At 49.4% G+C, this 23,567-nt stretch overlaps 1 protein-coding gene across 1 annotated transcript; it reads left to right on the forward strand.

Moving 5' to 3' along the window:
- The first annotated feature begins 8,972 nt into the window (after window positions 1–8,972).
- Window positions 8,973–19,817, forward strand: LOC112059368 (zinc finger protein RFP-like). Its single transcript, XM_065579590.1, has 7 exons — window positions 8,973–9,427; window positions 9,777–9,872; window positions 10,927–11,157; window positions 11,472–11,494; window positions 12,186–12,301; window positions 14,377–14,436; window positions 18,645–19,817. Exons 1-7 carry the CDS (start codon window positions 9,011–9,013, stop codon window positions 19,157–19,159), a joined length of 1,458 nt encoding a protein of 485 aa, XP_065435662.1. The 5' UTR covers window positions 8,973–9,010; the 3' UTR covers window positions 19,160–19,817.
- Window positions 19,818–23,567: the final 3,750 nt, after the last annotated feature.

Raw genomic sequence — 23,567 nt, forward strand, 5'->3', positions numbered from 1 at the left:
CTGGGCCGCCTGCTGCCGCTCCTGGGTTTCTGTCACCAGGGCCAAGAGCTGGGACAGATCCATCTCTCGGGAGGGGGGTCTTTCTCCCCCGGCCCCTCTCTCCCCGGAATCGAGAGTTCGCGCCCACATCCTGGGCGGGACTCCTGCCTGGCTTGCCACGTGTAGTAGTTCCGGGGTGGGGCTCGTCCCCTCCAGGGGCGCCTGGGAGCCAGGCCGCCCCGCTACAAAACTAATAGCAGTCAGGGCCCAGACCTTTGGGTAGGGGCTAAGCTCACAATTAACAGTTCAGAGCTCAGGCCCTTATGCAGGGGCTGAGCACACAATTAGCAGTTCAGAGTTCAGGCCCTTATGCAGGGGCTGAGCACACAATTAACAGCTCCGGCCCTGGGTCAGGGCGGAGCAGCAAACCAATAGTCAGTCAGAGGCCCAGGCCTCTTGGACAAGGAGGAGGAGAGACTGCCACCCGGCGTGGGGTGGCAGGGGGGAACACAGGCCCACTCACTCCACTGTGTTCCAGCCCGGGGCCCTATCCGCAGCAGTCCGTCTGCCGCGCAGTCAGTGGGGATCCTGACCGCAACACACTGACATGGGTTCGGGGTCTGCTATCCCCGGGCCACTTCCCATCTCCTCCTCCATGGGTACCTGTTCCTCCTGCGTTTCGTCTGCTGGGTCGCAGATCATGGGCTCCTCCGGGCCCCGAGCAGCAGGTAGGTCTGTTGCTCCCTCTGGGCCCTTGGCGGGGGGAAGCTCAGACCGCTCCTCAGGATACCGGGCTCTTGGCAGGCTCGGCCAGTCCTCCTCAGGATACCGGGCTCTCGGCTGGCTCCGGTCCGCGGGAGCTCGGGCACCAGCGTCTGTCCTCTCCTGCTGCCGGCCAGCTACTGAGCGCTGTGGCTTGGCCTTTATACTTCCTGTCCCGCCCCTTCACTTCCGGGGGGCGGGGATAGGGTGCAGTGGCTCCGCCCACTCTGGCGGCTGTTCTGGCTCGTCGCTTCCAGGGGCGCCTGGGAGCCAGGCCGCCCCGCTACACCGCCCATTCCCCAAAGTCCCCACCTTAACTCCCCCTCCTCCCTCCCAGCCACACGAAAAGGGCTGCCCAAGCGCTACCGGCTTCACGGTTTGCTGGGCAGTCTCCAGACCCTGCGCCCCCAGCCGGCGCTTCCCAGCACAGCTGGAGCCCGGGAGGGGAAGCACCCAGCCGGGGGCACAGGGTCTGGAGGCTTCCCGGCAAACCATGAAGCCGGTAGCGCTCAGGCTTCAGGCAGCTCCCGTGCCTCCGGACCCTGCGCCGCCGGAGCAGAGCAGCTGGAGCTCGGGAAGGGAAGTGCCTGGCCGGCGGCTTGGGGTCCAGAGGCACAGGGGCTGCCCGAAGCCGGTAGCGCTGGCTCAGGCAGCTTGGCTCTTAAACAGAGCCGAAGAGTCAGGGGAGGATCAGAGCAGCTGGAGCCTGGGAGGGGAAGTGCCCAGCTGGGGGCGCAGGGTCTGGAGGCTGCCCGGCAAACCATGAAGTCGGTAGCGCTCGGGCTTCGGGCAGTCCAGGAGAAATGGTGGAAAATAGAAATGAGAAGAGTGACAGGAAAATATCCATGGCTGGTTAACGAGCCAGGTGACAGCAAGAGGGGAAGGGATAAAATCAGGGAAATGGAGCAGCCATGGGGGAAGAGGTGTAACAGGGGGGAGAGGAGAGTGGGAGAAACACAGGAAAATAAACAGGGGCGGGAAGTGAGAGCTAGAAAAAGGTTGAGTAGAAAAGGACGATATGAAAGGAAAAGGAGAAGGAAAAGGAATGTGAGAGGGACAGAGAGATTTATTACATGTTACTGAAAGAGAGCGACTGTAACTCATCAATTCCCTATATTAGTTCCTGGGCAACTGTACGGTTGTTGTGCTATTAAGAAAACTGTTCTCGGTAGCTGGGGAATCTCCTTTCCATGCTGTGGTTATTAAGGCTCCTTCTTAGCTCTGTCTGGTTGGGACAAGGTTGTTTGTGAGAAAATTGGCAACCCTAATTCTGCAAATAAAACATTACAAACAATTCTTCTAATTTGTTCCACTTTACTGTTCCAGCTGCAGCTGCCAGGGGCAGCATCATGGGATTTGCTTCCTGACTTGGTTGTGACCCCCCAGCCCCCACAGGGAATATCGCACCTCTAGGAGGAGAGTTTGGGGTTTTACTGGGATATGTCACTATCCAGCCTGTGCTCTGTCTCTGTCCTGTACACACCCATGTCAATCTGCAATTGTTCAGTTGTGCTCTGCGGAGAGGTGACTGGTTGCACAGGGGGCAATCCATGCAGGGACTGGGGTTGCAATGCTGTGTGTCATGGCAGGGCCTAATTTGTAGGCAACTAGAAAATCACAGTCTGCAACTCTGCAAATCTGAGTTCGGGCCTGAACTCCCTACACAGTGTGTGGGCATCACAGACACCTTACAGTGCAATTCTCAAAAACCAGCTCAGCAGGGGATGGGGGAGCTATCTGAGCTAGTCAATGGGGGATGCCAGCAAGGGAGGGGTGTCCTAAGCCCTGCCCCCTCTCATAGACAGGTGCCTAAATTGGGGCTTCAGAGGGCGTCTGTCTCTACTTAGCAACTCACAGACGGGAACCCAGCGCCTGACGTCAGGTGGCTCAGACGCATAAGGTGTTTTTTGCTGGCATGAGGTAGGCACCTGCCTCGCTCCACAGGAAAGGGGGAGCAAGGGGAAAGGAGAATGTGGTTTTGGTGATGTCACCCAGCTTATAACGTTTACCCACGTGGTTAGAGCACCCAGCTGGCATGTGGGAGACCCAGGTTCAGTTCTCCTGTCATGCTGTCTAGAGCAGGGTTTTCAAAGTCTGGGTCGTGGCTGGTCAGGGGAAGGGGAACGGTGAACCGTGGCCACTGGGTGCTGTGAACGGTGGTGCCTGTGGACGCTCAGGTAAACGAAGCATCCGCGGCCTGCCAGTGGCTTTCTCTGACCAGCCACAACCCAGACTTTGAAAACCCCTCGTCTAGAGTAACTGAGGAATGTGAGTACCAACCAGTGGCGTAGCCAGGTTCTAACATCGGGGGAGCGACCACATAATAAAAGGTGCCACCCGACATATCAAATGACTAATTACATACTTTTAAATACGTTATACATATTTATTTGTATTTAAAATAAAAACACAAGAATGATCTAGCCACAGAAGGATTCGCACAGCCAGCATTTACAGGAGAACTTTAGATTATACTTAGATATACATTAGATTCTAGAAAGTAAATGACAGAATACAGTAGTTTATAATTGTCACCCTCGCCCCGGAGCCAAGCAGCGGCTTGGCTGTGGCAGAGTCATTCCCCGGGCTGCCGCTGCTCGCGGAGAAAAGACGCCGCTGAAGAGAGATTATGAGAAAAAAACAGTCCCTCGTCCCCCCATCTTCCTTCCTTCTCCACTGGCACCAGCTGGGCTTCAAAGCCACCAGGAGCTCTGCTCACCAGATTGTGTCTTTTGTGCTGTTCTGTCGAGGTCCTCTTGGATGTCCTGATGTGAGAAAACTGAAAGCTTGTAAGCCGTGTTAACTTCCAAGTGACAAGTACCTACTGTAGTGCTGTACACTTGGTTTCCAGCCAATAGTTCCCTTATTTCTTGGTGGCATATTAATTATTAATAATAACAAGTCCAGTAGGGCCTAGAAGCCTCACGTGAAGTCAGGGCCCCGCTGTGCAAGAAGCTGTACATATAGAGTACAAAGAGTTTACAGAGGATGGACGAAAGGAAGTATCCCCATGATTTGGGGTAGGTTTACACTGGAAAAGGGAGGTGTAATTTCCAGCTTGTGTAGACATACCCATGCTAACGCTGATCAAGCTAGTGTGCTAAAAATAGAAATGGAGCCATAGTGGTGCAAGGGGCTAGCCACCCTGAGTGTGATCCCACCAGAGACCCTTGATAAGCACTCAGGTGACTAGCCCCTCCTGGTGCTCAAGCCGCTATACTTCTATTTTTAGCACTCTAGTTTGATCGGAGCTAGCACCAGTATGTCTCCTCCAGCTGGGCATGATGCCTCCAGCTCCAATGTAGACGTACCTACAGATGGAGAACAGAGGCACAGTCAGACTAAGTGACTTGTTCAAAGTCACCCAGGGAGTCACTGGCAGAGCTGGGAATTGAACGCATGTTTCCTGCTTCCATACAGTTGGCTCGCCGCATCACCTGGATGTCTCAGGACAGTAATAGGCTGATTATGCCTCAGCTGGAGTATTGTGTCCAGTTGTGGGCACCACATTTCAGGAAGGATGTGGACAAATTGGAGAAAGTCCAGAGAAGAGCAACAAAAATAATTCAAGATCTAGAAAACATGACCTATGAGGGAAGATTAAAAAAATTGGGTTTGTTTCGTCTGGAAAAGAGAAGACTGAGAGGGCACATGATAACATTTTTCAAGTACATAAAAGGTTGTTACAAGGAGGAGAAAGAAAAATTGTTCTTCTTAACCTCTGAGGATAGGACAAGAAGCAATGGGCTTAAATTGCAGCAAGTGATGTTTAGGTTGGATATTAGGAAAAACTTCCTAACTGTCAGGGTGGTTAAGCACTGGAATAAATCGCCTAGGGAGGTTGTGGAATCACAGTCACTGGAGATTTTTAATAAAGGTTAGACAAACACCTGTCAGGGATGGTTTAGATAATACTTAGTCCTGTCACGAGTGCAGGGGACTGGACTAGAAGACCTCCTGAGGTCCCTTCCAGTCTTATGATTCTACTGTTGTAAATGTCCTGTGTCCCATGAGCATGGGCCATTAAAGAGCTGCATGTTAATGTAGTGCATTGTGATGGTGTCACATAATGACTGTGCCCCAGGACATACAATAGTGTCCTGCACTGAGGCATCATCACAACTAAAGATGCAAACAATGCAACACAGTATCATGGTGCCCTGGACGGCTCAGGAGGTGTTTGCCTTCCCGCCGCGCAGCCACCTCGCTCTGCATGGGGTTGCCGGGGGCCAACGGGATTGCTGCTCCTCAGCCTCCCCCCCCCCCACCGCCACAGCCGTGACAAGCAGGCAGGGGGTCTCATGGGGAGAGAGTGCGGGAGGGGCTAGACACAGTAGGTTGGGGGTTAAAGTCACCAGCTGCTCTATCCTGGCCACAGAGAATGGTGGAAGATGTAGAATGGGAGGTAGTCTCTCCCCAGCCCAGGAAGACCCTTCCCAACCCAAGGCAAAGGGAGCAGGAGGTGGCAGCACTGGAGGGAGAGCCTCTCCCTAATCCAGAAACCAGGAGAAGCATCCAGGAAAAAGCCCCCCACAAGCAAAGGAAATAGATTCAGCTGTTCTGGTGCCACGGTGATCTCTCGTGGGTGAAAGGTGAAACTGCAGGACTTTTCGGGCAGAATGTATTTTCTGCAGGAGAAAAGAATTCTGCGGCCAGACATAGAATCATGGAACTGGAAGGGACCTTGAGAGGTCATCCTGTCCAATCCCCTGCATTCTTGGCTAGGTATTATCTAGACCATCCCTGACAGGCGTTTGTCTAACCTGCCCTTAAAGATATCCAATGACTGAGATTCCACAACCTCCCTAGGCAATTTATTCCAGTGCTTAACCACTATGACAGTTAGGAAGCTTTTCCTGATGTCCAACCTAACCTCCCTTGCTGCACTTTAAGCCCATTGCTTCTTGTCCTGTCATCAGAGTTTAAAGAGAATAACGTTTCTCCTTCCTCCTTGTAACAACCTTTCAGGTACTTTTGAAGACTGTTATCATGTCCCCTCTCAGTCTTCTCTTCTCCAGACTAAACAAACCCAGTTCTTTCAGTCTTTCCTCATAGGTCATGTTTTCTAGACCTTTCATCATTTTTGTTGCTCTTCTCTGGACTTTCTCCAATTTGTCCACATCCTTCCTGAAATGTGGTGCCCAGAACTGGACACAATGCTCCAGTTGAGGCCTAATCAGCGCAGAGTAGAGCAGGAGAATTATTTCTTTTGTGTTGCTTACAGCATCCCTGCTGAGGGATTCATCTCTCCGGCCTCCTCCTCACAGCTCCTGGAGGCCACTTCTCTTGGGTTGGTCAAAAATAACTGCATGTCACATGTATTTAACTGGTGACTGCAATTCTCAAGCAATACGTTCATCAGTACAAACCCCAGCATCAGCGAGATCCTCCACTAGAGTGGACAGAATCCAGCTGCCAAGAAGCCACAAGACTGATTGAAAGCAAGTTTACAACCATGTAACCATTTTGCCTTACACAAGGGTAACAATGTATCTCATCACAATAGGAGTCATGATCTCTAACAATGTTATATCCAGTTGCTCATGAAGTAACCAGGAGCTTCCCTAGCAGCATCTCTGCCCTGCGTGCCCTTCTTATGGCAGCTGCAGCTCCTGTTCTGGTTCCAGAAGGCCACTTCCAGATTCCCTATTGATTCTGATCTCAGATCCACTCTGCCCCAAAAGAGTCCTGGCTGCAGTGTCCAGTGGCATGAAACAGCAGCAGTATGAAGGTGTGTGACTGATGGTACAGATCTCCAGCCAGGCATTCTCCAGCAAAACGGGAGCAGTGCCAGCCTTCCCCTTAAAGAAAATAATTTCAGCTCACACCATCCAGCTGCAAGAACATAGAAATTCCCCAGTGTAAGGCATTAAATGACTGCAACATTGTATCCAGCTTTACGGCAGCCTGAGTAACCAGCTACTTTCCTGGCAAGCTCTCTTTTCTCACCACAGCTGGATTTCCATTTCTGGTCCCAAGTGGCAGCTCCCCAGACTCTCCCAGGCCCCCTCTGTCTGGCCCCAGATCCCCTCCTGCAGCCAGACTAGACAAGTGGCCTGAGAGCCTTGGGGCTTGCAGTTATCTGGTTAGCCCATCCCATGTACAGCGCAGGAGCCCCAGCGCCAGCTCCCCTCACACCCGCTGCCATCTGCAGAGAGCCAGGAGTCCCTGAGAGCTGGGGAGACTGTGCAGGGAAACAGAAGCAGGAGCCGCCAGGCTAAGAACAGGTGTGACAGCTGCTCTCTTGGCCGACACACCCTGCTCTGAACCAGGGACCCCTAGAGCTAAAAGCACAGGCTGCCCCAGCTTATGCTAAATATTCAACCCTTTATAACTGTCACAGCTCCACACACACACACCAGTGGGTTACACAAGCACCAGAGAGAGATGGGTCTTAAAGAGCCTAAAGGCCAGGTAGGGAACAGGCAGTAGGAGTCAGCAGCTGTGATTCTCACCATCCCTCCCAGGCTGTTCCATCAGATCCTTATGTCAGGCAGTGAAACCCCCAGTCACTTGTTACCCCTTTTTGACCCAAGTGACTAGTCCAAAGTTTGGGGCCTTGCAGATGTTTCGGAAGAGCTGGTGTCAATTTGTACTCATCACACTTCATTCAAAGGCTCTTTACAGTCCACAAAAAAGAAATCACGAGACCACACCCAGAAAGGAAAGACCTGATTGTAACCCTTCTGCCATTTTGAGTTGGCAGCAACAAGGGCCAGGTTCAGTATCTAGGGGTTCTGTTTCCATAACACAGTGCAAAACCAGCTTGAGCCCCCACCCAGTGACCTAGGACAATTACATATCACCCCCTGGGCGCCTCTAAGAGGCAATACTTACCCTCTCGCAAGCACAGAGTCTGAGTGTAGCAAAATATTTTTAATAAAGGAGGAAAATAATGCGGCATTATGTTGGGGAAACATCACAAACAGGATTCCTAACACAAACCATGAGCAAAAGACCCACCCCAGCAAATTGGGCTGTGTCCTTTCCCTTTGGTTTTTGAGTCCAGCAACCCAAAAATCACCCAAAGTCCCAAAAGTCCAAGAACCCAAAAGTCTCTGTCCTTGGTCAATGCAGCCCCAGAGTTCAAAAGTTTATCTGCAGAGTTTTACCCCCCCCCCCACCTGGGTGGAAATGGGGGGGATAGAAGGGGGCACACAGAATGTTAAGGGGCACATTACATGGTCTGAGGCTGACTGCCCCGCCTTTCCGTGGGGTTCTGCTGCAGCCTTCACCACGAGCTGCTCTGCTCCACCAACCGTCCCATGAACTGCTCTGCTCCGCTCAGCCAGCTGTCCCATGAGCCACTCCAGTTGTCCCACAAACTACTCCACTCCACTATATATCTTCAGGTTCCCCCACTGGTTAACATAGCACTCAGTGATCTACATCCACCCTGATTGAATTGGCCCTGTCAACACTGGTTCTCCACTTGCGAAGTAACTCCCTGCTCTCCATGTGTCAGTATATAATGCCTGCATCTGTAACTTTCACTCTATGCATCCGAAGAAGTGAGGTTTTTACTCACGAAAGCTTATGCCCAAATAAATCTGTTAGTCTTTAAGGTGCCACCAGACTCCTTGTTGTTTTTGTAGATACAGACTAACACGGCTACCCCCTGATATTTAGCTCTTTAGTGATTTCAGCTTATAGTAGGGGAGCCCCAATGCTGGTGCACTATTGGCCCAAAGTGAATTCAGCTCAGCAACCTGTAACTAAACTCTTAATAGAATCAAAATTAGCTCTGATATTCAAGAGTGAAGACAGGAGAATGTGCAATTAATGTTTCAAGCCCTCAAAGAGCTCCATGCTGTCAAGTACAAATACCACCACCTCCTCCTTCCTCCCTCCCTCTCTCTCTCTCTATTCACTAGGCACTGAAATCCATGTCCCTTGTCTAGCGAGTGCTACTTAGTTGATGGCAAGTCCCTCTGTCATAAAACAGTTTCATTGTTCTTGATTCACATAATCAGAGTAACAACACTTTATTCTTCCTGCCCCAATAACAGAGAAACTGGGGATCCCACAGCAGCCAGAGTGACCATTTTGGGCTGCTGTGGACTCATGCTAGGCAGGATGGGTGTGCCTATGCAAACAAGATCAGCCCCTGAAGTTCTTTTCCGCAACTCACCACAATTCACCACCAGATGTCAGGGTAGAACTCATCCTGACTCTGCTTACATAATGATCCAAAGTTCAGTCAGACCATTTCTGAGAAGAAGGAAGTGAAACTAAACTCCTCTCTTGTCTCTTTCCTGCAATAGAAGCCATGGCTACTGCGAATCCAGCAAAAACTCTCCAGGATGAACTGACCTGTTCCATCTGTCTGGACTATTTTAAAGATCCGGTGTCTCTAGACTGTGATCATAATTTCTGCCAAGCCTGCATCACCCAGTGCTGGGAGGGATTTGCTACACACATCTCCTGCCCTCAGTGCAGAGAGACCTTTCCCCAGAGGAACCTCAGGCTGAACAGGCAGCTCAGGAATGTTGTGGAAGCAGCCAGAGAACTCAGGTTGCAGTCAGCGAGGGAACCAGAACCAGAGAGACTCTGTGAGAAACACAAGGAGCCTCTAAAACTCTTCTGCAAAGAGGACAAAATTCCCATCTGCTTGGTGTGTGACAGATCCAAGCAGCACAGAGATCACACCATCATTCCTGCAGAGGAAGCTGCTGAAGAATTCAAGGTAGGAAATCACCAGCTGTTGTGTTATTTTTATGACCAGAACCTTGGGTAACTCATCTTCCCCCAGCATTAGAGTTTCCTTTAGCCCCAGACAGCCATTCAGTGAGCTCCATTGGAGAGGAATGAGCGATTTCAGGCCTAAGTAGGTTTCCCAGCCACTGATGATCCTCCCAAGGATCATGCAGGTGGAGAAGTGTGGCCCTCCACGAACATCCTAAGGCTTACACGTTGGAGTGAGGGGGAGTGATGTTCATCAGTAGAGCGTTTGTTTGTGTTGGGAAAGCTCCCACCCACACACTCACTCCTAACAATAAAAATACCATCACTCAAATCAGTTTCTGTTTCTTCAGGAAAAGATTCAGTCCCATTTGAAGATGCTGAGGGAAGAGAGAGAAAAGCTCCTGGGATTTAAAGTCATCAGAGAGAAGAGAAGCCAGGAATATCTGGTAGGTGCCCGTCGTTATTAACCTGCATTTGTAACGAGTCGGATGAAGGGATGTTCTGAATCAGAGCAATAACGAGAGGCAGGGGCAATCTAGAGTTCCAATTATGTTTTATCTCAGTCAGTTGGGGCAGGTAAAGCAGAAATCCGTTAAGTGGGGAATAATCACAAATAAATCAAAATTAGTTGTTTTAGCAGGAATTACTACTTAGGCCTACACCATAAACCAGTGGGTTTCAACCTTTTTGCATTTGATAAATTTGAATTGGGGGTGCAGAGACCTCTTTGGAAATCTATTGTCTGTACAGACCACAGGTTGAAACTCACTTCCATAAACTACTGTAACTATTATTCTTATCTATTGTATATTGACTACTGTTAGCTTAATTACACTCACTTCATAGGAAAAAAATTACATTAATGAAATAACAGAATTTTGAATTAGAAAATCCAGTGCACTAAAACAAACCCCCGCTGTTACACATTCACGCCTCGGTTTCACAGTTTTCATCGTCTGTTAGCTCAGAGTTTGGGGGATGTTCAGTTATATCTTGAGGAACCCTCTTGTGCAATCTTTGTTTACTGTTTTGAGTTCCAGCTTAAATGGAGACATGTATCCCTGGCTGTGAAGTCTTGGTTTCTTGACTGAACAATTATCCCTCTGCTCATTTCTGGCTTGCAGTCCTGTTGTGCTCTGACAATCTCTCCATTCCTGTCATTCACCTTTTATACCTGAGGGTTTTGTCCAGATATGTTGTTTTACAGTCCTTAGTATTTTCTTATTTTCACCTCCTGGTGCTTTGGATCTCCAACTCCAAGACCATCAATAACGCGCTATCCAGACCATGTCAGACATGGGAACGTCCCGTTATGAGATTCTGGGGCCAAATGAAAAGGTGTGAGATAATTCTCTCTCTAGAAACCACAGGATACTGTTCAGAGTCAGATGACTTACAATTTGGAAAAAAATTCTCCCTCCTACACACTCAGCTCTCTATGAAAGGACTCCAGGCTCCATCCATGTCCCTGACCAGCCCTTTCCCTATTGTCCTTCACAGAGAAATATACAAACCGAGAGGCAGAAGATTGTGTCTGAATTTCAGCAACTGCGGCAGTTCCTGAAGGAACAAGAGCAACTCCTGCTGGCCCAGCTGGAGAAGCTGGACAAGAAGATAGTGAAGATACAGAATGAAAGTGTCAGTAAAGTATCTGAGGAAATTTCCCGTCTCAGTGAGCTGATCAGCGAGCTGGAGGGGAAGTGTCAGAAGCCAGTGACTGAATTGTTGCAGGTGAGACTGAGTTAGAAATACTCCAGATCCCAACATGGGGACAAGACTGCTCCTAAAACATGGGCACGGGAGTCCAGCAGTCAGAGATCACCATGTAACTCAATGTATATTGCAGAGATGTGAATGATTATTATTTTTGAAATGTTACAGACACTTTGATGTAAAAGATGGAAAAGCCACATTAGCTCAGCAAACGCATGGTCCTGGTGCCAGAACACAGCCTCTTTCCCCCACACTTGCTAAATCCCTTCTTCTGGAATTCTAAGTGTGTCAAGTGGGGACTGAAATTCCCTCTCTCTATTTCTCTCCTCTAGGACATCAGAAGCACCATGAGCAGGTACGTGGCTCTCTCTCACTCCCCTTCACATTTTGCAATGCTGGGAAAGAGCTTGGAGATGATGTTACCACTGCTTCCCCCCAGGGCTCTACAGCCAAATGTGTGGGGAAGGTCATATACAAATTTCTCTGATCAACTTCATCTGAGGTTCTCTGGAATTCTCCATTCATTGGAAAAGACTGACCTCAAATATTTCCTAGAGATTTCACATCCCTGGGGAACTGGCTGCCTCAGGATTGTGGGGATGGAATATGGGCCTGTCACTGCTGGGGCACTGGTCACCATTCAGGCCAGCAGTGGTCAAGACTCTTCCCCACCTGAGGGCTGTTTGGAGACCTGTATGGAATGAGCTGGGAAGGGGGGAGTTGGTGTCTCAGTCTAGTTCCTAAAGGACAGATTTCTAGTACACTTCACTGGGAAGCTCCTGTCCCTCAGAGCATGGAGGCCAAGGAGTAAATTGGCTGTAGAGGCTCAATTCCCCTTTTGTCCCTAGAGCTAGACTCTCCAGGCCAGTGCTGAAGAATAATAATGGGACCTTTTGGGGGGAAGGTTTCACTGCCACAGCGTTACTCTGCAGCTGCGAGAAGTAGAGGAATTCTAATTCCAGACCCATTAGAACAGTAATTCACTAGCAAGAATTTATAATGAGTCAATAAATGAAATATAAGTATGTGGAATTGTTTCTCTCTAGGTCTGCGAAGGGGAAGTTTCAGCAGCCAGAGGAGATTTCTCCTAAATTAGAATTAAGACTCAGTGATTTCTCCCAGAAAACTGTTGCTCTAAAGGAGACTCTGAGGAAGTTCAAAGGTACTGAGAAGGGATCTAGGATGGGAAATTGGGATGAGCTGCTGAGACTGTGGGAATAGAATGGGTCTGGCCAATTGGTTGATAATTAGATGATGGATCTATTTAGTAGCTGGGTGAGAATGTCACATACTTGGGGTCCAAGACACTCCAGTTGACTAATTCCAACCTTTATTTGTACCACAAGCCTGCCTTGCCATTGCAATTACTATTAAAGTAAGAAATGACAGACATACTGAAAGAAGTAGTGGCCAGTTACCTTCTTCTGAGGCATAGATGCGTCACAGGGAATTTCCTGTGAAGTTCAGATTCCTCTTTACAGATCCTAATTATATATTTTAGTTATTTCAATCATCTTTGACTATTACAAATATTACGTATTTTATATAACTCATACAATAGAGATGCATGAACTTTTTAATTGGCAGGGCTTTTGCTATACAAGCTATTTTCATGTTTTTGGTCTCTTTTCTGATTGGTTTATTGTCCCTGATTATGTATAGGTCACTTTTACCCTGTTCTCTGCATGGGATTTTGGACTTTGCTACCTGCTCCTGGGCTGTACATTTTGGGTGTCTGTTGTCTTTAAGCACATTGTGTGGTGAAAACATCTTTGTCCCACATAGCAACTTATGAACACATCGCTTAATAGCAAGGTCACTTAAGGCAACATTTCCCTTATGTCCAGCAAACTGCTCACCAGGCCAAAGCCAAGTCAGTCAGTATAAATGCACAATCTTGATCTGTCCAAACTTATGTATAAGAAATGACTCTTGTACCAATTCTCATTACTTAATAACTAGTGAAAAGCAGACAAATGGAGCAGGGGCCCAGGCATCAGGACTTTTCACATGAATTTATGATTTACCAAAGGTCATAACGTTCAGTCGCAAATTCCCCAAAATGGCCTAATTGGGGGCACCTGGATTTCTCTCTCCCAACGAGAGAGCTGCAGGGCAGGTGCTCCAGAGCTGTGCGGCCTCCACAGCTGCAGGTGGAGTCAGTGAGAGCTGCAGGTGCCCAACACCTCTGAGAGGCTCCAGGTGCCTAAAAGTCATCACCCAAACTCTAGACCCTAAATTAAAGGCCATTTGTTAGAGCTGGACCCAGCCCATCACTGGGCTCTGGTCCCGTAGGGCAGCTAGTCTGGGCACGTGGGCTGCAGGGAAGGCGAAAACCCCTCCACCATGGTGAGGGATCCCTCCAGCACAGGAGCCTTTTGTGCCTCCTCCCCAGCAGCTGCAGGCACAAGGCGTGTTCCTGAGAGGGCTGGGAATGGGGTGGGGGTGATGAGGGCGGTGGATGAGGGACAGAGGGCTGTGGGCTCTGCACGCTGGGCAAGACACACGGGGGCCATTGTAATAAGGCTGTAACTCTGGCTGGCTTCAGAACTTCCTCAGCCTGTGCCAAGGTCTGCACCGGCCCCTGCAGCCACTGAACAGCAGAGTCACAAATGGCCCCTCCCCTCTCTCCTTTCACCGGTACAGGGGTGAATCTGGCCCATGGAGCCAACCTTCCCCTGCCTCAATTTCCACATGGATAAAATGATTTTATTATTATTATTATTATTTCTATTTCTGCCTATGGAGGACAAGGCCCCGTCGTGCTGCTCTCTGTAGAGATGCTGAGTAAACAGACCCAACAGCTCGCAATTAGAGCCAGGATTTAGGAAACTCTCAATATCCCGTTAGTGTCAAAGGGACCCAAGTGGGTAAAGTTACTTTTATCCCAAAGTCTTTGCAGGCTCTGGGTCTAGGTTACGGCAAAAGGCAGTAAGTGAAAGAGACAAACCAACCAGAGTCTGAAGGGAGGGAGGGGATGAGGAGGGGAAAAGTAAATCTCACTTCCAGATTGTGTGTCCTGGGATGATGTTCCATTGGATGGTGGTTCCATTGCTGGGAGATGCCTGAATGAGAGAGGAAAGAGGCAGTTACTGACCTTTTTATATTAAATATTTGAGTGTTTCTCGGTGTGTTTCTCTGTCATAATTAAAAGACAGTTCTATGAGTTGAGAGTGGGGACACTGTTATAAATATGAAAGCCTGAAATCTCCTCTCCTTTCTCCTTCCCCCCTCCAGACACTTTGCCGTCTGCACTAGAGACAAAAAGAGGAGGATCCCTAGGAGCATTCAGACAGGGTGAGTTTGCAGCTGGAGATTGTCTTTAAATTATCAGAAAACATCTTCATGAGACTGTAGCTAAAGTGACCAACCAAACCGACACCGACCATGACACACACAGCCCTAAAAACAACACACTGAACAGTGAGGAGCTCCCACGGTGAAGTCACACAAACACTCCTGACACCAACCTTAGTGCTGAGTTCATGCCCATGCTGCTGAACAGAAAAACTCTCCCTGAGCACTATGTGAACAGAGCTCTCTGCCCTGAGGGCTGACAGATCCCTCTGATTTACCCCGGTGCAGGGGCTCTCCCCCATCGCGCTTCTCTAACATCCGGCCTTTCCTCTGGGCAGGGCTGGGCTCTCCTATTGGAGCTGCTCACTCCTTCCTGGACTGGGGAGACGCTCTCCCTGTGAGACTGTCAGCTTCTCCCTTCTCTCTAGGCTTGGGATGGGGCTACCCCACCCAATGCCACCTCCTACTCTCTGCTCTTAAGCAGCTCTTCCCCAGTGCTGCACCTTCCTCTCTGTTCCCTGGCCTGGGAGTGGAGGCTGCCCCACCCAATGCCATTCCCTACTCTCTTTTCTTAATCGGCTCTTCCTGCTCTGGCCAGGGAGTGGAGGCTGCATTCTGCAGTTCAAAGTTGGTACCTGCCTCCTCTGCTCCCTCCTCATCAAAACCTTCCTTGCTGTGTCTCTGATGCTGGGAATGGAGCAGCCCCAGCAGAGGGACCAGGGAGCTGAAGCCTCAGCAAGCAAATGAAAAACTAATGAAGTGAGTCCCATTACACAGACTGAGGAACTGCAGTGACGTCCCTGCTCAGTCTCAGGTACCCAGGACAGAGGCAGCTCCCTGGGATCCAGGCCTGTCCCAGCCAGAACGGGGCTGCTGGGGTGTGTGAGAAATGGTCCCAGCCTATGGCCAGGTGCATTGGGGGGACAGAGTCTACTTTAGCCACCTCTCAGCTTGTCAGGCCAGGGTGGTGACCCTGTTCTCCCCACACCTACAGCCCTAGGTGCTGGGGATTACCGAGGTCATGCCAGGTCACTTGCTGCACCTCCGGGCTCGAGTGAAAGGGCTGACATCGCATCTTGTCAACGTCTATGCCCGGACATCCAGCCTGGAGCGAGTGCATTTCTTCCAGCAGGCGTCTGCCTTCCTTGGTTCTTTAGATCAGGGCCGACCCACAACATTTTGGCACCTGAGGCGGGGAGCTCAAATGATGCCCCATGCCCCCTCGCTTGGGCCAAAACTTTGAAAGGTCTCAATTCTGCCTTCTTCCTGTTCTACTCCTCTCATGGTACTGCTCTGCTACCTACCCCAATAAAGAAGAACTAACAACATTAAATGCCTTGTTCAAAAATTGTAAGTAACACTTAACTTTCAAACACCTGAACAGCAAATGTAACTTTTCTTGTCTGCACAGTAGACACTGGCATTTTTATCTGTTTGAATAATCAAAGTGGTGCTTTCCGTGCCATCTTGGTTGCAAAGATTTGAACTGCTTCCTGCTGAAGGGCCACAGTCTGGGCGAGCTCATACTCTATTGAAACGGTTGCAAGGCCGACCAGCCTCTCCTGTAGAAAGTAAATATGTTTTTATTAACTTCAGCTTGGAGAAGCTGCGTCCTCCACTGGCAACTGTTACAAAAAGTGTTAGAAGTATGCACAAAGCAACAAAAGCATTTGGAAAGAGGGTGGTCATCTTATTTGTGCACATATATTCCAGAACAGCCTTTGGAGTTGATCCTGCTGAAATGTATCTTGAAAGGGCTTTCAGTTCATCATCTAAATCACTTGCATCAATATCATGCATGTTATCATGTCAGCATTGTCTCTAGTGCCCTGCATTGCTGGTGTAGGTCTTCTTCAGGTGTAGTGAGGAGTTTTGGAATATCATACACCATCCCAAATATACTGCTGTGTTCCTTGAGCTGCATGAAATGTTCTTCAACTGACTGTATTGCACAATCTAGCACCTGGTAAAAGAATTCAACTTTGAATTGTTGTTTGGGGTCTCTTATGGGATTATCCCGTGTCTCGTCATCAAAATGTCTTCTTTTTCGGTGACTCTTGTATTCTTGAATGGGTGGGAAAATAGCTTCAGTGTGAAGTTCCTCTGCCAACTTCTGTGCACTCTTCAGAACGTTTTGAAATCCCTCATCTGACCGGTAAAACTGTAGGTATGACTTTGCTTGTCCAGTTGTTCCATTACGCCAGATATATCAAGGTCAACACCTTGGAGTCTCCTGCTTACAACATTTATTTCAAACAGTATGTTATGCCACAAAAATAAGCCACACAGAAATTTGAAGTTATGTATGTTTCTGGTGATTCCATTTCCCTCTGCCACGGTTCTCCCATGAACAGTTCCTGTCATAGCATTATCCTCCATAATGGCAACTATGGCATCATCTATCTTCCCAATTTGGTGTTTGATAGGCTTTATCACCTCCACTCGACTTTCCCATCATGTGGCACTCAGTGGTTTCACTGTCAGAGAGGATTTTCCCAGATGTTTCTTCAAAATTTGCCATCGATGAGTTGATGCAGAGAAGAATACATAGATGCTTTGAATTACAATAAAAAATTCAGCAGCCTCACTAGAAGCTGATGCTGCATCACTGACCACCAAGTTCAATCAATGAGAACTGCATGGGACAAAAAAACCTTGAGTGTTTAACTCTTGGATCTGTGTCTTCACTCCTCTGTTCTTTCCTCTCATGTTGGCACCATTATGGTAGCCTTGACCTCTCATGTCAGCTATCACAATTCCTGTATCTTCCAGTTTTTAAGAAGCACATTTGTCATTCCAGCTCCAGTAGTATCATCAATGTCAATGAACTCTAGAAAATGCTCTCTGACAGTCACCATTGCAGGGACATTTTCTCTAGGTTCTGTTGTTGTTACAAAACCCACCATTGAAGTCATTTGTTCCGTATGGCTGATGTCAGGTGCGCAGTCCAGAATAACAGAGTAATATCTTGCTGACTTCAGATCTGCCACAATATTCTGTTTGATTTTTATTGCCAGTAACTGTATGATCTAATTTTGAATTGTTTTTCCAAGGTAGTGGTGTGTGTACATTTCTTGGGTGGTGACTTTTCTTAGATGCTCCTGGAGTACAGCATCAAACTCAGCCATCAGCTCCACAATTTTAAGGAAGTTTCCATTGTTTGACACATACAGCTGATCTGAAGTACCACACAGTGATAGGTTTTGGGTAGTGTCGGTGAATTGTAACAGCAAGCATTCTCACAATGTCAATGAGCCTTTTCAGAACATTTTGCCAGTAAAGAGACTCTGATGCAATCTTCTCTTAATGCTGATCATCTGTGGTGGCCTTTAACCTTAGTCTCATCTCAAGCTCTGTTCACCTATGGAATGCTCTCTGGTGATTTGCTGCTTTCTCATGGCATGCCAGATTTCTAGCCAGATTTTTCCAGTCCTTTGTTCCTGTAGAACCCAATGTGGCTGAAACATTACACTGGAAGAGTTTGCAACACCACTCACATCCTCACTGGGGCCAGAAGACTCATCGTGAACATTTGTGTCTAGGTATCTCAGGAGAGCTCCTTCCTGCTTACATAGAAAAGCTTTCTTTGCTTGCTTGCTTTTTCTGAATGCTGCCCCAGAGGGACGTTTTCTTCTTTCATTCATGACTGCTGTTCTGTGCCAGCTATGGTGGTTCTCAACACTCAGTTGAAGGGGACAAATAAACAGGCTGGTAGCAGGGCCTGAGTGAGGGAAGATATCAGCATCTTAAGGGCCTAATTGACTGCTATTACTTCAGTTGACTGCCTGTTCTCCTCAAGTGGGTTCAGGGAAGCAGCAGTAAACAGGAAGCTCCCTGAGAAGCTGGTGTTAATCAGTCCAGGCTCCTGGGGGTGCTAGAGAGATACATAAGAGGCTCCTCCTCTCTCTCCCTGCAGCTCTTGCTGCTTTCTGTTATTTCCTCTCACCTTTTCTCCTGCCTGCCTGTTATGTCTCTTGTGCCCTCCTTCCTCCAGCACTGCACTCCACCATCTCTGTGCATCTAGAGCAGAAAGAATACATATGCACCAGCAGCAGACACGATTTTCTACACTCTGGGTCCTAGTGGCAGCCCCACACAGTCTGGCACCTGAGGCGGCCACATCAGTTCACCTCTTGGTATGGCCAGCCCTATCTCAGCCTCTCCCTGGGCCAATTTCTGTCCCTAATGCTCTGATTCTCTCTCCCCAGTGAGTGTGACTCTGGATCCAGACACAGCTCATCCCAACCTCATCCTGTCTGAGGATGGGAAAGGTGTGAGACGGGGACACACACGGCAGCAATTGCTCAACACCCCTGAGAGATTTGACACTGAGCCCTGTGTGCTGGGCTGTGAGGGATTCACCTCGGGGAGACATTGCTGGGAGGTGGAGGTGGGGGATGGACAACACTGGTCTGTGGGGGTGGCCAGAGAGTCTGTGAGCAGGAAGGCAGGGATCAGACGTAGCCCTGAGGGGGGGATTTGGGCTGTTGGGTGGTGGGGGGGTCAGTTCCAGGCTCTTACCTCCCCTGTGACCCCCCTGCCCCAGAGCCAGGTCCCCAGCAGGATCCGGGTTTGTCTGGACTGTGACCGGGGGCAGGTGACATTTATCGATGCTGGTGATGAGGCCCCAGTCTTCACTTTCCCACTGGGCTCCATCCCTGGGGAGAGAATCCGACCCTGGTTTGGGGTGTGGTGGGGATCCCCACTCAGAGTGTGTCCCTGAGAGTGGGGTGTGCAGGAATATCCCATTAGGGATCTGGAAATCAGCCTTTCTAGCCTCACACACCCCAGTCTCTATGACCTTGGAGGACTCCTGTCTACCCAGCCCCTGGCTCCTCATCTCTATGACCTGTGGAAGCCCCTCCCCTTCCCTGCAGCCCCAGGGATGGGAGGGGGAGGGGGAAGAACCCCTGGAGCTGCAGGAAGGGCAGAGGGGCCCTGAGGGGCAGACATGGGGGCTGGGCAGGGGCAGAACTAACAGCCGGGCTGGGGACAGGCAGAGGTGGGGGTGGCAGGGACACAGCATGAATCAATCAGGGTTTACAGTGTTGGGGAGAAGCAGCAGCAGCAGGGAGCATTTTGTACCAATCTGTGGGATTAGATCTCACTAGGTTCTCCCACCCAGAACTCCTGCTGCAGGGGCCCAAGTCACCTTCCTCTGTAACTACAGGACAGCTGGTAACCCTGTAATTGTCACACATGGGTGGGAAGGGGAGATGGGTGCAGATTGACCAAAACCCCACTATATAACCTTTAAAAAATGATCATTGGGTCAGTCTAATGATTCTTTTTAAACTCCTGATGTTGGCAGCACTGGGAGAGGCAGGGACAGGGCGGGTTTAACCAGAGGGAATTAGAAGAAGCAAGAAGGAAAATGTGAATGAAAGTAAAACAAGAATAAAGAGAGAGTCCAGGATAGGGTTACCATCCGTCTGGGTTTCCCCGGACATGTCCGGCTTCTTCAGCTTTAAATGGCCATCCGGGGGGGATTTCTAACCAAGTAGAAATGTCCGGGATTTCCCCCTTCCCCTCATGCAGAGTGCGGCGCGGCTGATTGGATGGCTGTGCCTTATTGAAAGCCGCTCGCAGCCACTGGGGCCTCTAGCAGCCAGAGTCCCTCCTCCTCCCCCGCTCAGCAGCGTTGCAGTGTTTGAGTCCACGTGGAGCCCGCAGCTCTCCCTCTGCTGGGTGAGCGGAGGAGGGGGGAGCAGGCAGGCAGGGGCATAGAGGCTGCAGGGGCAGGGCAGGTGGGGGGTGCAGAGGCTGCAGAGGCGGGGAGTGCAGAGGCTGCAGGGGCGGGGGCTGCAGGGTGAGTGGGGAGCAGGGGGCACAGAGGCTGCAGGGGCAGGGCAGGCAGGGGCATAGAGGCTGAGGGGCGGGGGGCAGGGCAGGCGGGGGTGTGCAGAGGCTGCAGGGCGAGGAGGAGCAGGGCAGGCAGGGGCATAGAGGCGGCAGGGGGGCACAGAGGCAGCAGGGCGAGTGGGGAGCAGGGAAGCACTTAGCAACCCCCAACAAGATCAGAGCGGGAGGGTGTGGGGGAATGCGGGGTGCTCAGAGGAGGGGGCAGAGTTGGGGCAGGGACTTTGGGGAAGGGATTGGAATGGGGCTGGAGAAGGTTGGGGCGGGGCCAGGGGTGGGGTTGGGGCAGGGCCGGGAGCGGGACTGGGGCCCCGTGAAGTGTCCTCTTTTTAAAATGTTTCAATATGGTAACCCTAGTCCAGGAGAAATGGTGGAAAACAGAAATGAGAAGAGTGACAAGAAAATATCCCAGGCGGGGAACCAGCCTGGGGGCAGCAAGAGGGGAAGGGATATAATCAGGGGAAAGTATGGAGCAGCCATGGGGGATGATCTGTGACAGGCAGGAGAGGAGAGTGGGAGAGACACAGGAAAATAAACAGGGGTAGGAAGTGAGGGCTAGAAAAATGATGAGTAGAAAAGAATGGTATGAAAGAAAAGGGAGAAGAAAATGGAGCATAAGAGGGACTGAGAGATTTATGACGTTTTACTGAAAGAGAGACTGTAACTCATTAATTCCCTATATTAATTCCTGGGCAACTGTACTGTGCCATTAAGAAAACTGTTCCCAGTAGCTGGGGATCTCCTTTCCATGCTGTGGTTATTAAGGCTCCTTCTCTAAGTTACTACAGAGAATTCTTTCCTGGGTGTCTGGCTGGTGAGTCTTGCCCACATGCTCAGGGTTTAGCTGATCGCCATATTTGGGATTGGGAAGGAATTTTCCTCCAGGGCAGATTGGCAGAGGCCCTGAGGGGTTTTTTGCCTTCCTCTGCAGCATGGGGCACTGGGTCACTTGCTGGAAGATTCTCTGCACCTTTAGCTCTTTAAAGCATGATTTGAGGACTTCAATGGCTCAAACATAGGTTTGATACAGGAGTGGGTGGGTGAGATTCTGTGGCCTGCGTTGTACAGGAGGTCAGACTAGATGATCATAATGGTCCCTTCTGACCTTAAAGTCTATGATTCTCAGCTCTATCAGGTTGGGACAAGGCTGTTCAGTGAGAAAGTTGGCAGCCTTAATTCTGTAAATAAAACACTACAAACAATTCTTCTTGTCTGTTCTACTTTACTGTCCCAGCTGCAGTTGCTAGGGGAAGCGTCATGGGCTTTGCTTTCTGACTTGGTTGTGTCCCCCAAACACCCACAGGGAATATTGCGCCTCTAGGAGGAGAGTTTGGGTTTTACTGGGATGTGTCACTCTCCAGCCTGTGCTCTGTCTCTGTCCTGTACACACCCATGTCAATCAGGAATTGCTCAGCTGTGCTCTGAGAAGAGGTGACTGGTTACATAGGGGGCAATCTATGCAGGGACTTGGTGTTACAATGCCGAGTGTCATGGCAGGGCCTAATTTGTTGGCAACTAGAAAATCACAGTCTGCAGCTCTGCAAAGCTGAGTTGGGGCCTGAACTCCCTACACCACATGTGTCAAACTCAAGGCCCGCGGGCCACATCCGGCCCGCCATACAATTATATCCGGCCCGCGAAATCGTTTTATATATCTGTTTTTAATGGCCCTGTGATATGACGCCCCAATAACACACACTACAAATCCCATGATGCAGTGCAATTGCCGCCAACGGCAAGCCGCGGTTCAAGTTCGCGGTCTGTTGATGTATACAACGCTGTGGGGATGTATCATCCCTACACCAACCTAATGAAAAGTTCCATGAGGAGGTAAGGGTCACGATGGGACACTTGCCAGGTAAACAAACATGGCCTTATGTAAGGCCCCCTGGTGGTCTAGGATTATATAAGATGATCATGGCCTTATGTAAGACCCCCTGGTGGTCTAGGATTATATAAGATGATCATGGCCTTATGTAAGACCCCCTGGTGGTCTAGGATTATATAAGATGAGGTAAACAAATCATGGCCTTATGTAAGGAACGGTTGAACCAATCGCTGTGGGGCTATACATGTGATAAACACATGATTCTCCTTCTTGTCCAATCCGTAGATGTGTGATTATAGCCTAATTGTGTTATGTAATGTAGAGAAAAACTATAAAAGAAAGCTTGCAATAAACAGAATTCGGATTCAGCTTGCAACCACAGTGGTCGTGTGCTTTATCTGCTCCGCATGGAACCCCACACAACGCTAATCTCAAATCAAAGCTAGACCCCAACAATGGCCAAGAGAAAAATTGATTCTGAAAACCGAGGCTTTCAAAGCCGGTGGGAGAATGAGTATATGTTTACTGAAATTGCAGGTAAACCAGTGTGTCTCCTTTGCGGGAGTAATATCGCTGTAATGAAGGAGTATAACCTAAGACGGCACTACGAGACGAAACATGAGAACAAATTCAAAAACCTGAGCGCAGGACAGAAGCTACAAAAGGTAGAGGAGTTGAAGAAGAATTTGACATCCCAGCAGACGTTTTTCACCAAAGCAAAATCACAAAGTGAAGCTGCTGTGAAAGCAAGTTTCATTGTGGCCGAAGAGATCGCCAAATCAGGACGGCCGTTTACCGAGGGGGAATTCGTAAAGAATTGTATGATGAAAGTGTGCGACGTCCTTTGTCCAGATAAAACGCGAGCGTTTGCAAATGTAAGCCTCAGCAGAAACACTGTTGCTAATCGGGTTTGTGAGATGGCGACTGATTTGAAAACACAGTTGATTGAAAGAGCAAAAGATTTTGTTGCATACTCCCTTGCCGTGGATGAAACTACTGACGCGACTGACACTGCACAGCTGGCGATATTTATCCGTGGTGTGGATTACAATTTGTGCGTAACAGAGGAAATACTGGACATTAAATCGATGCACGGGACAACGAAAGGAGAAGACATCTTTGGAAATGTATTTCAAAGTGTAACCGACATGAAACTGCCGTGGGAAAAACTCGTTGGACTTACAACAGATGGCGCACCTGCTATGTGTGGTGAAAAAAATGGACTGGTGGGAAGGATGCGCTCAAAGATGCGGGAGGAGAACTGTGCCGGTGAGTTGACAGTGTATCACTGCATCATACACCAGGAATCGCTGAGTGCTAAAGTCCTAAAAATGGATCATGTGATGAACACTGTAACACAAACCGTCAACTTTATCAGAGCCCACGGTTTAAATCACCGCCAATTCCAGTCTTTTCTGCGGGAAATAGATAGCGAGTTTGGCGA

The sequence above is a fragment of the Chrysemys picta genome, unplaced genomic scaffold (genome assembly GCF_011386835.1).
Source record: "Chrysemys picta bellii isolate R12L10 unplaced genomic scaffold, ASM1138683v2 scaf480, whole genome shotgun sequence".
Lineage (NCBI taxonomy): Eukaryota > Metazoa > Chordata > Testudines > Emydidae > Chrysemys > Chrysemys picta.

Bases quoted from the DNA above. Each gene is read 5' to 3' on its own strand.
- LOC112059368 (XM_065579590.1), top strand. From the start codon at position 9,011: ATGGCTACTGCGAATCCAGCAAAAACTCTCCAGGATGAACTGACCTGT. The intron at 9,873-10,926 runs GTAGGTGCCCGT...TGTCCTTCACAG, and splicing joins AGAGAAGCCAGGAATATCTG to AGAAATATACAAACCGAGAG. The intron at 11,158-11,471 runs GTGAGACTGAGT...TCTCTCCTCTAG, and splicing joins CAGTGACTGAATTGTTGCAG to GACATCAGAAGCACCATGAG.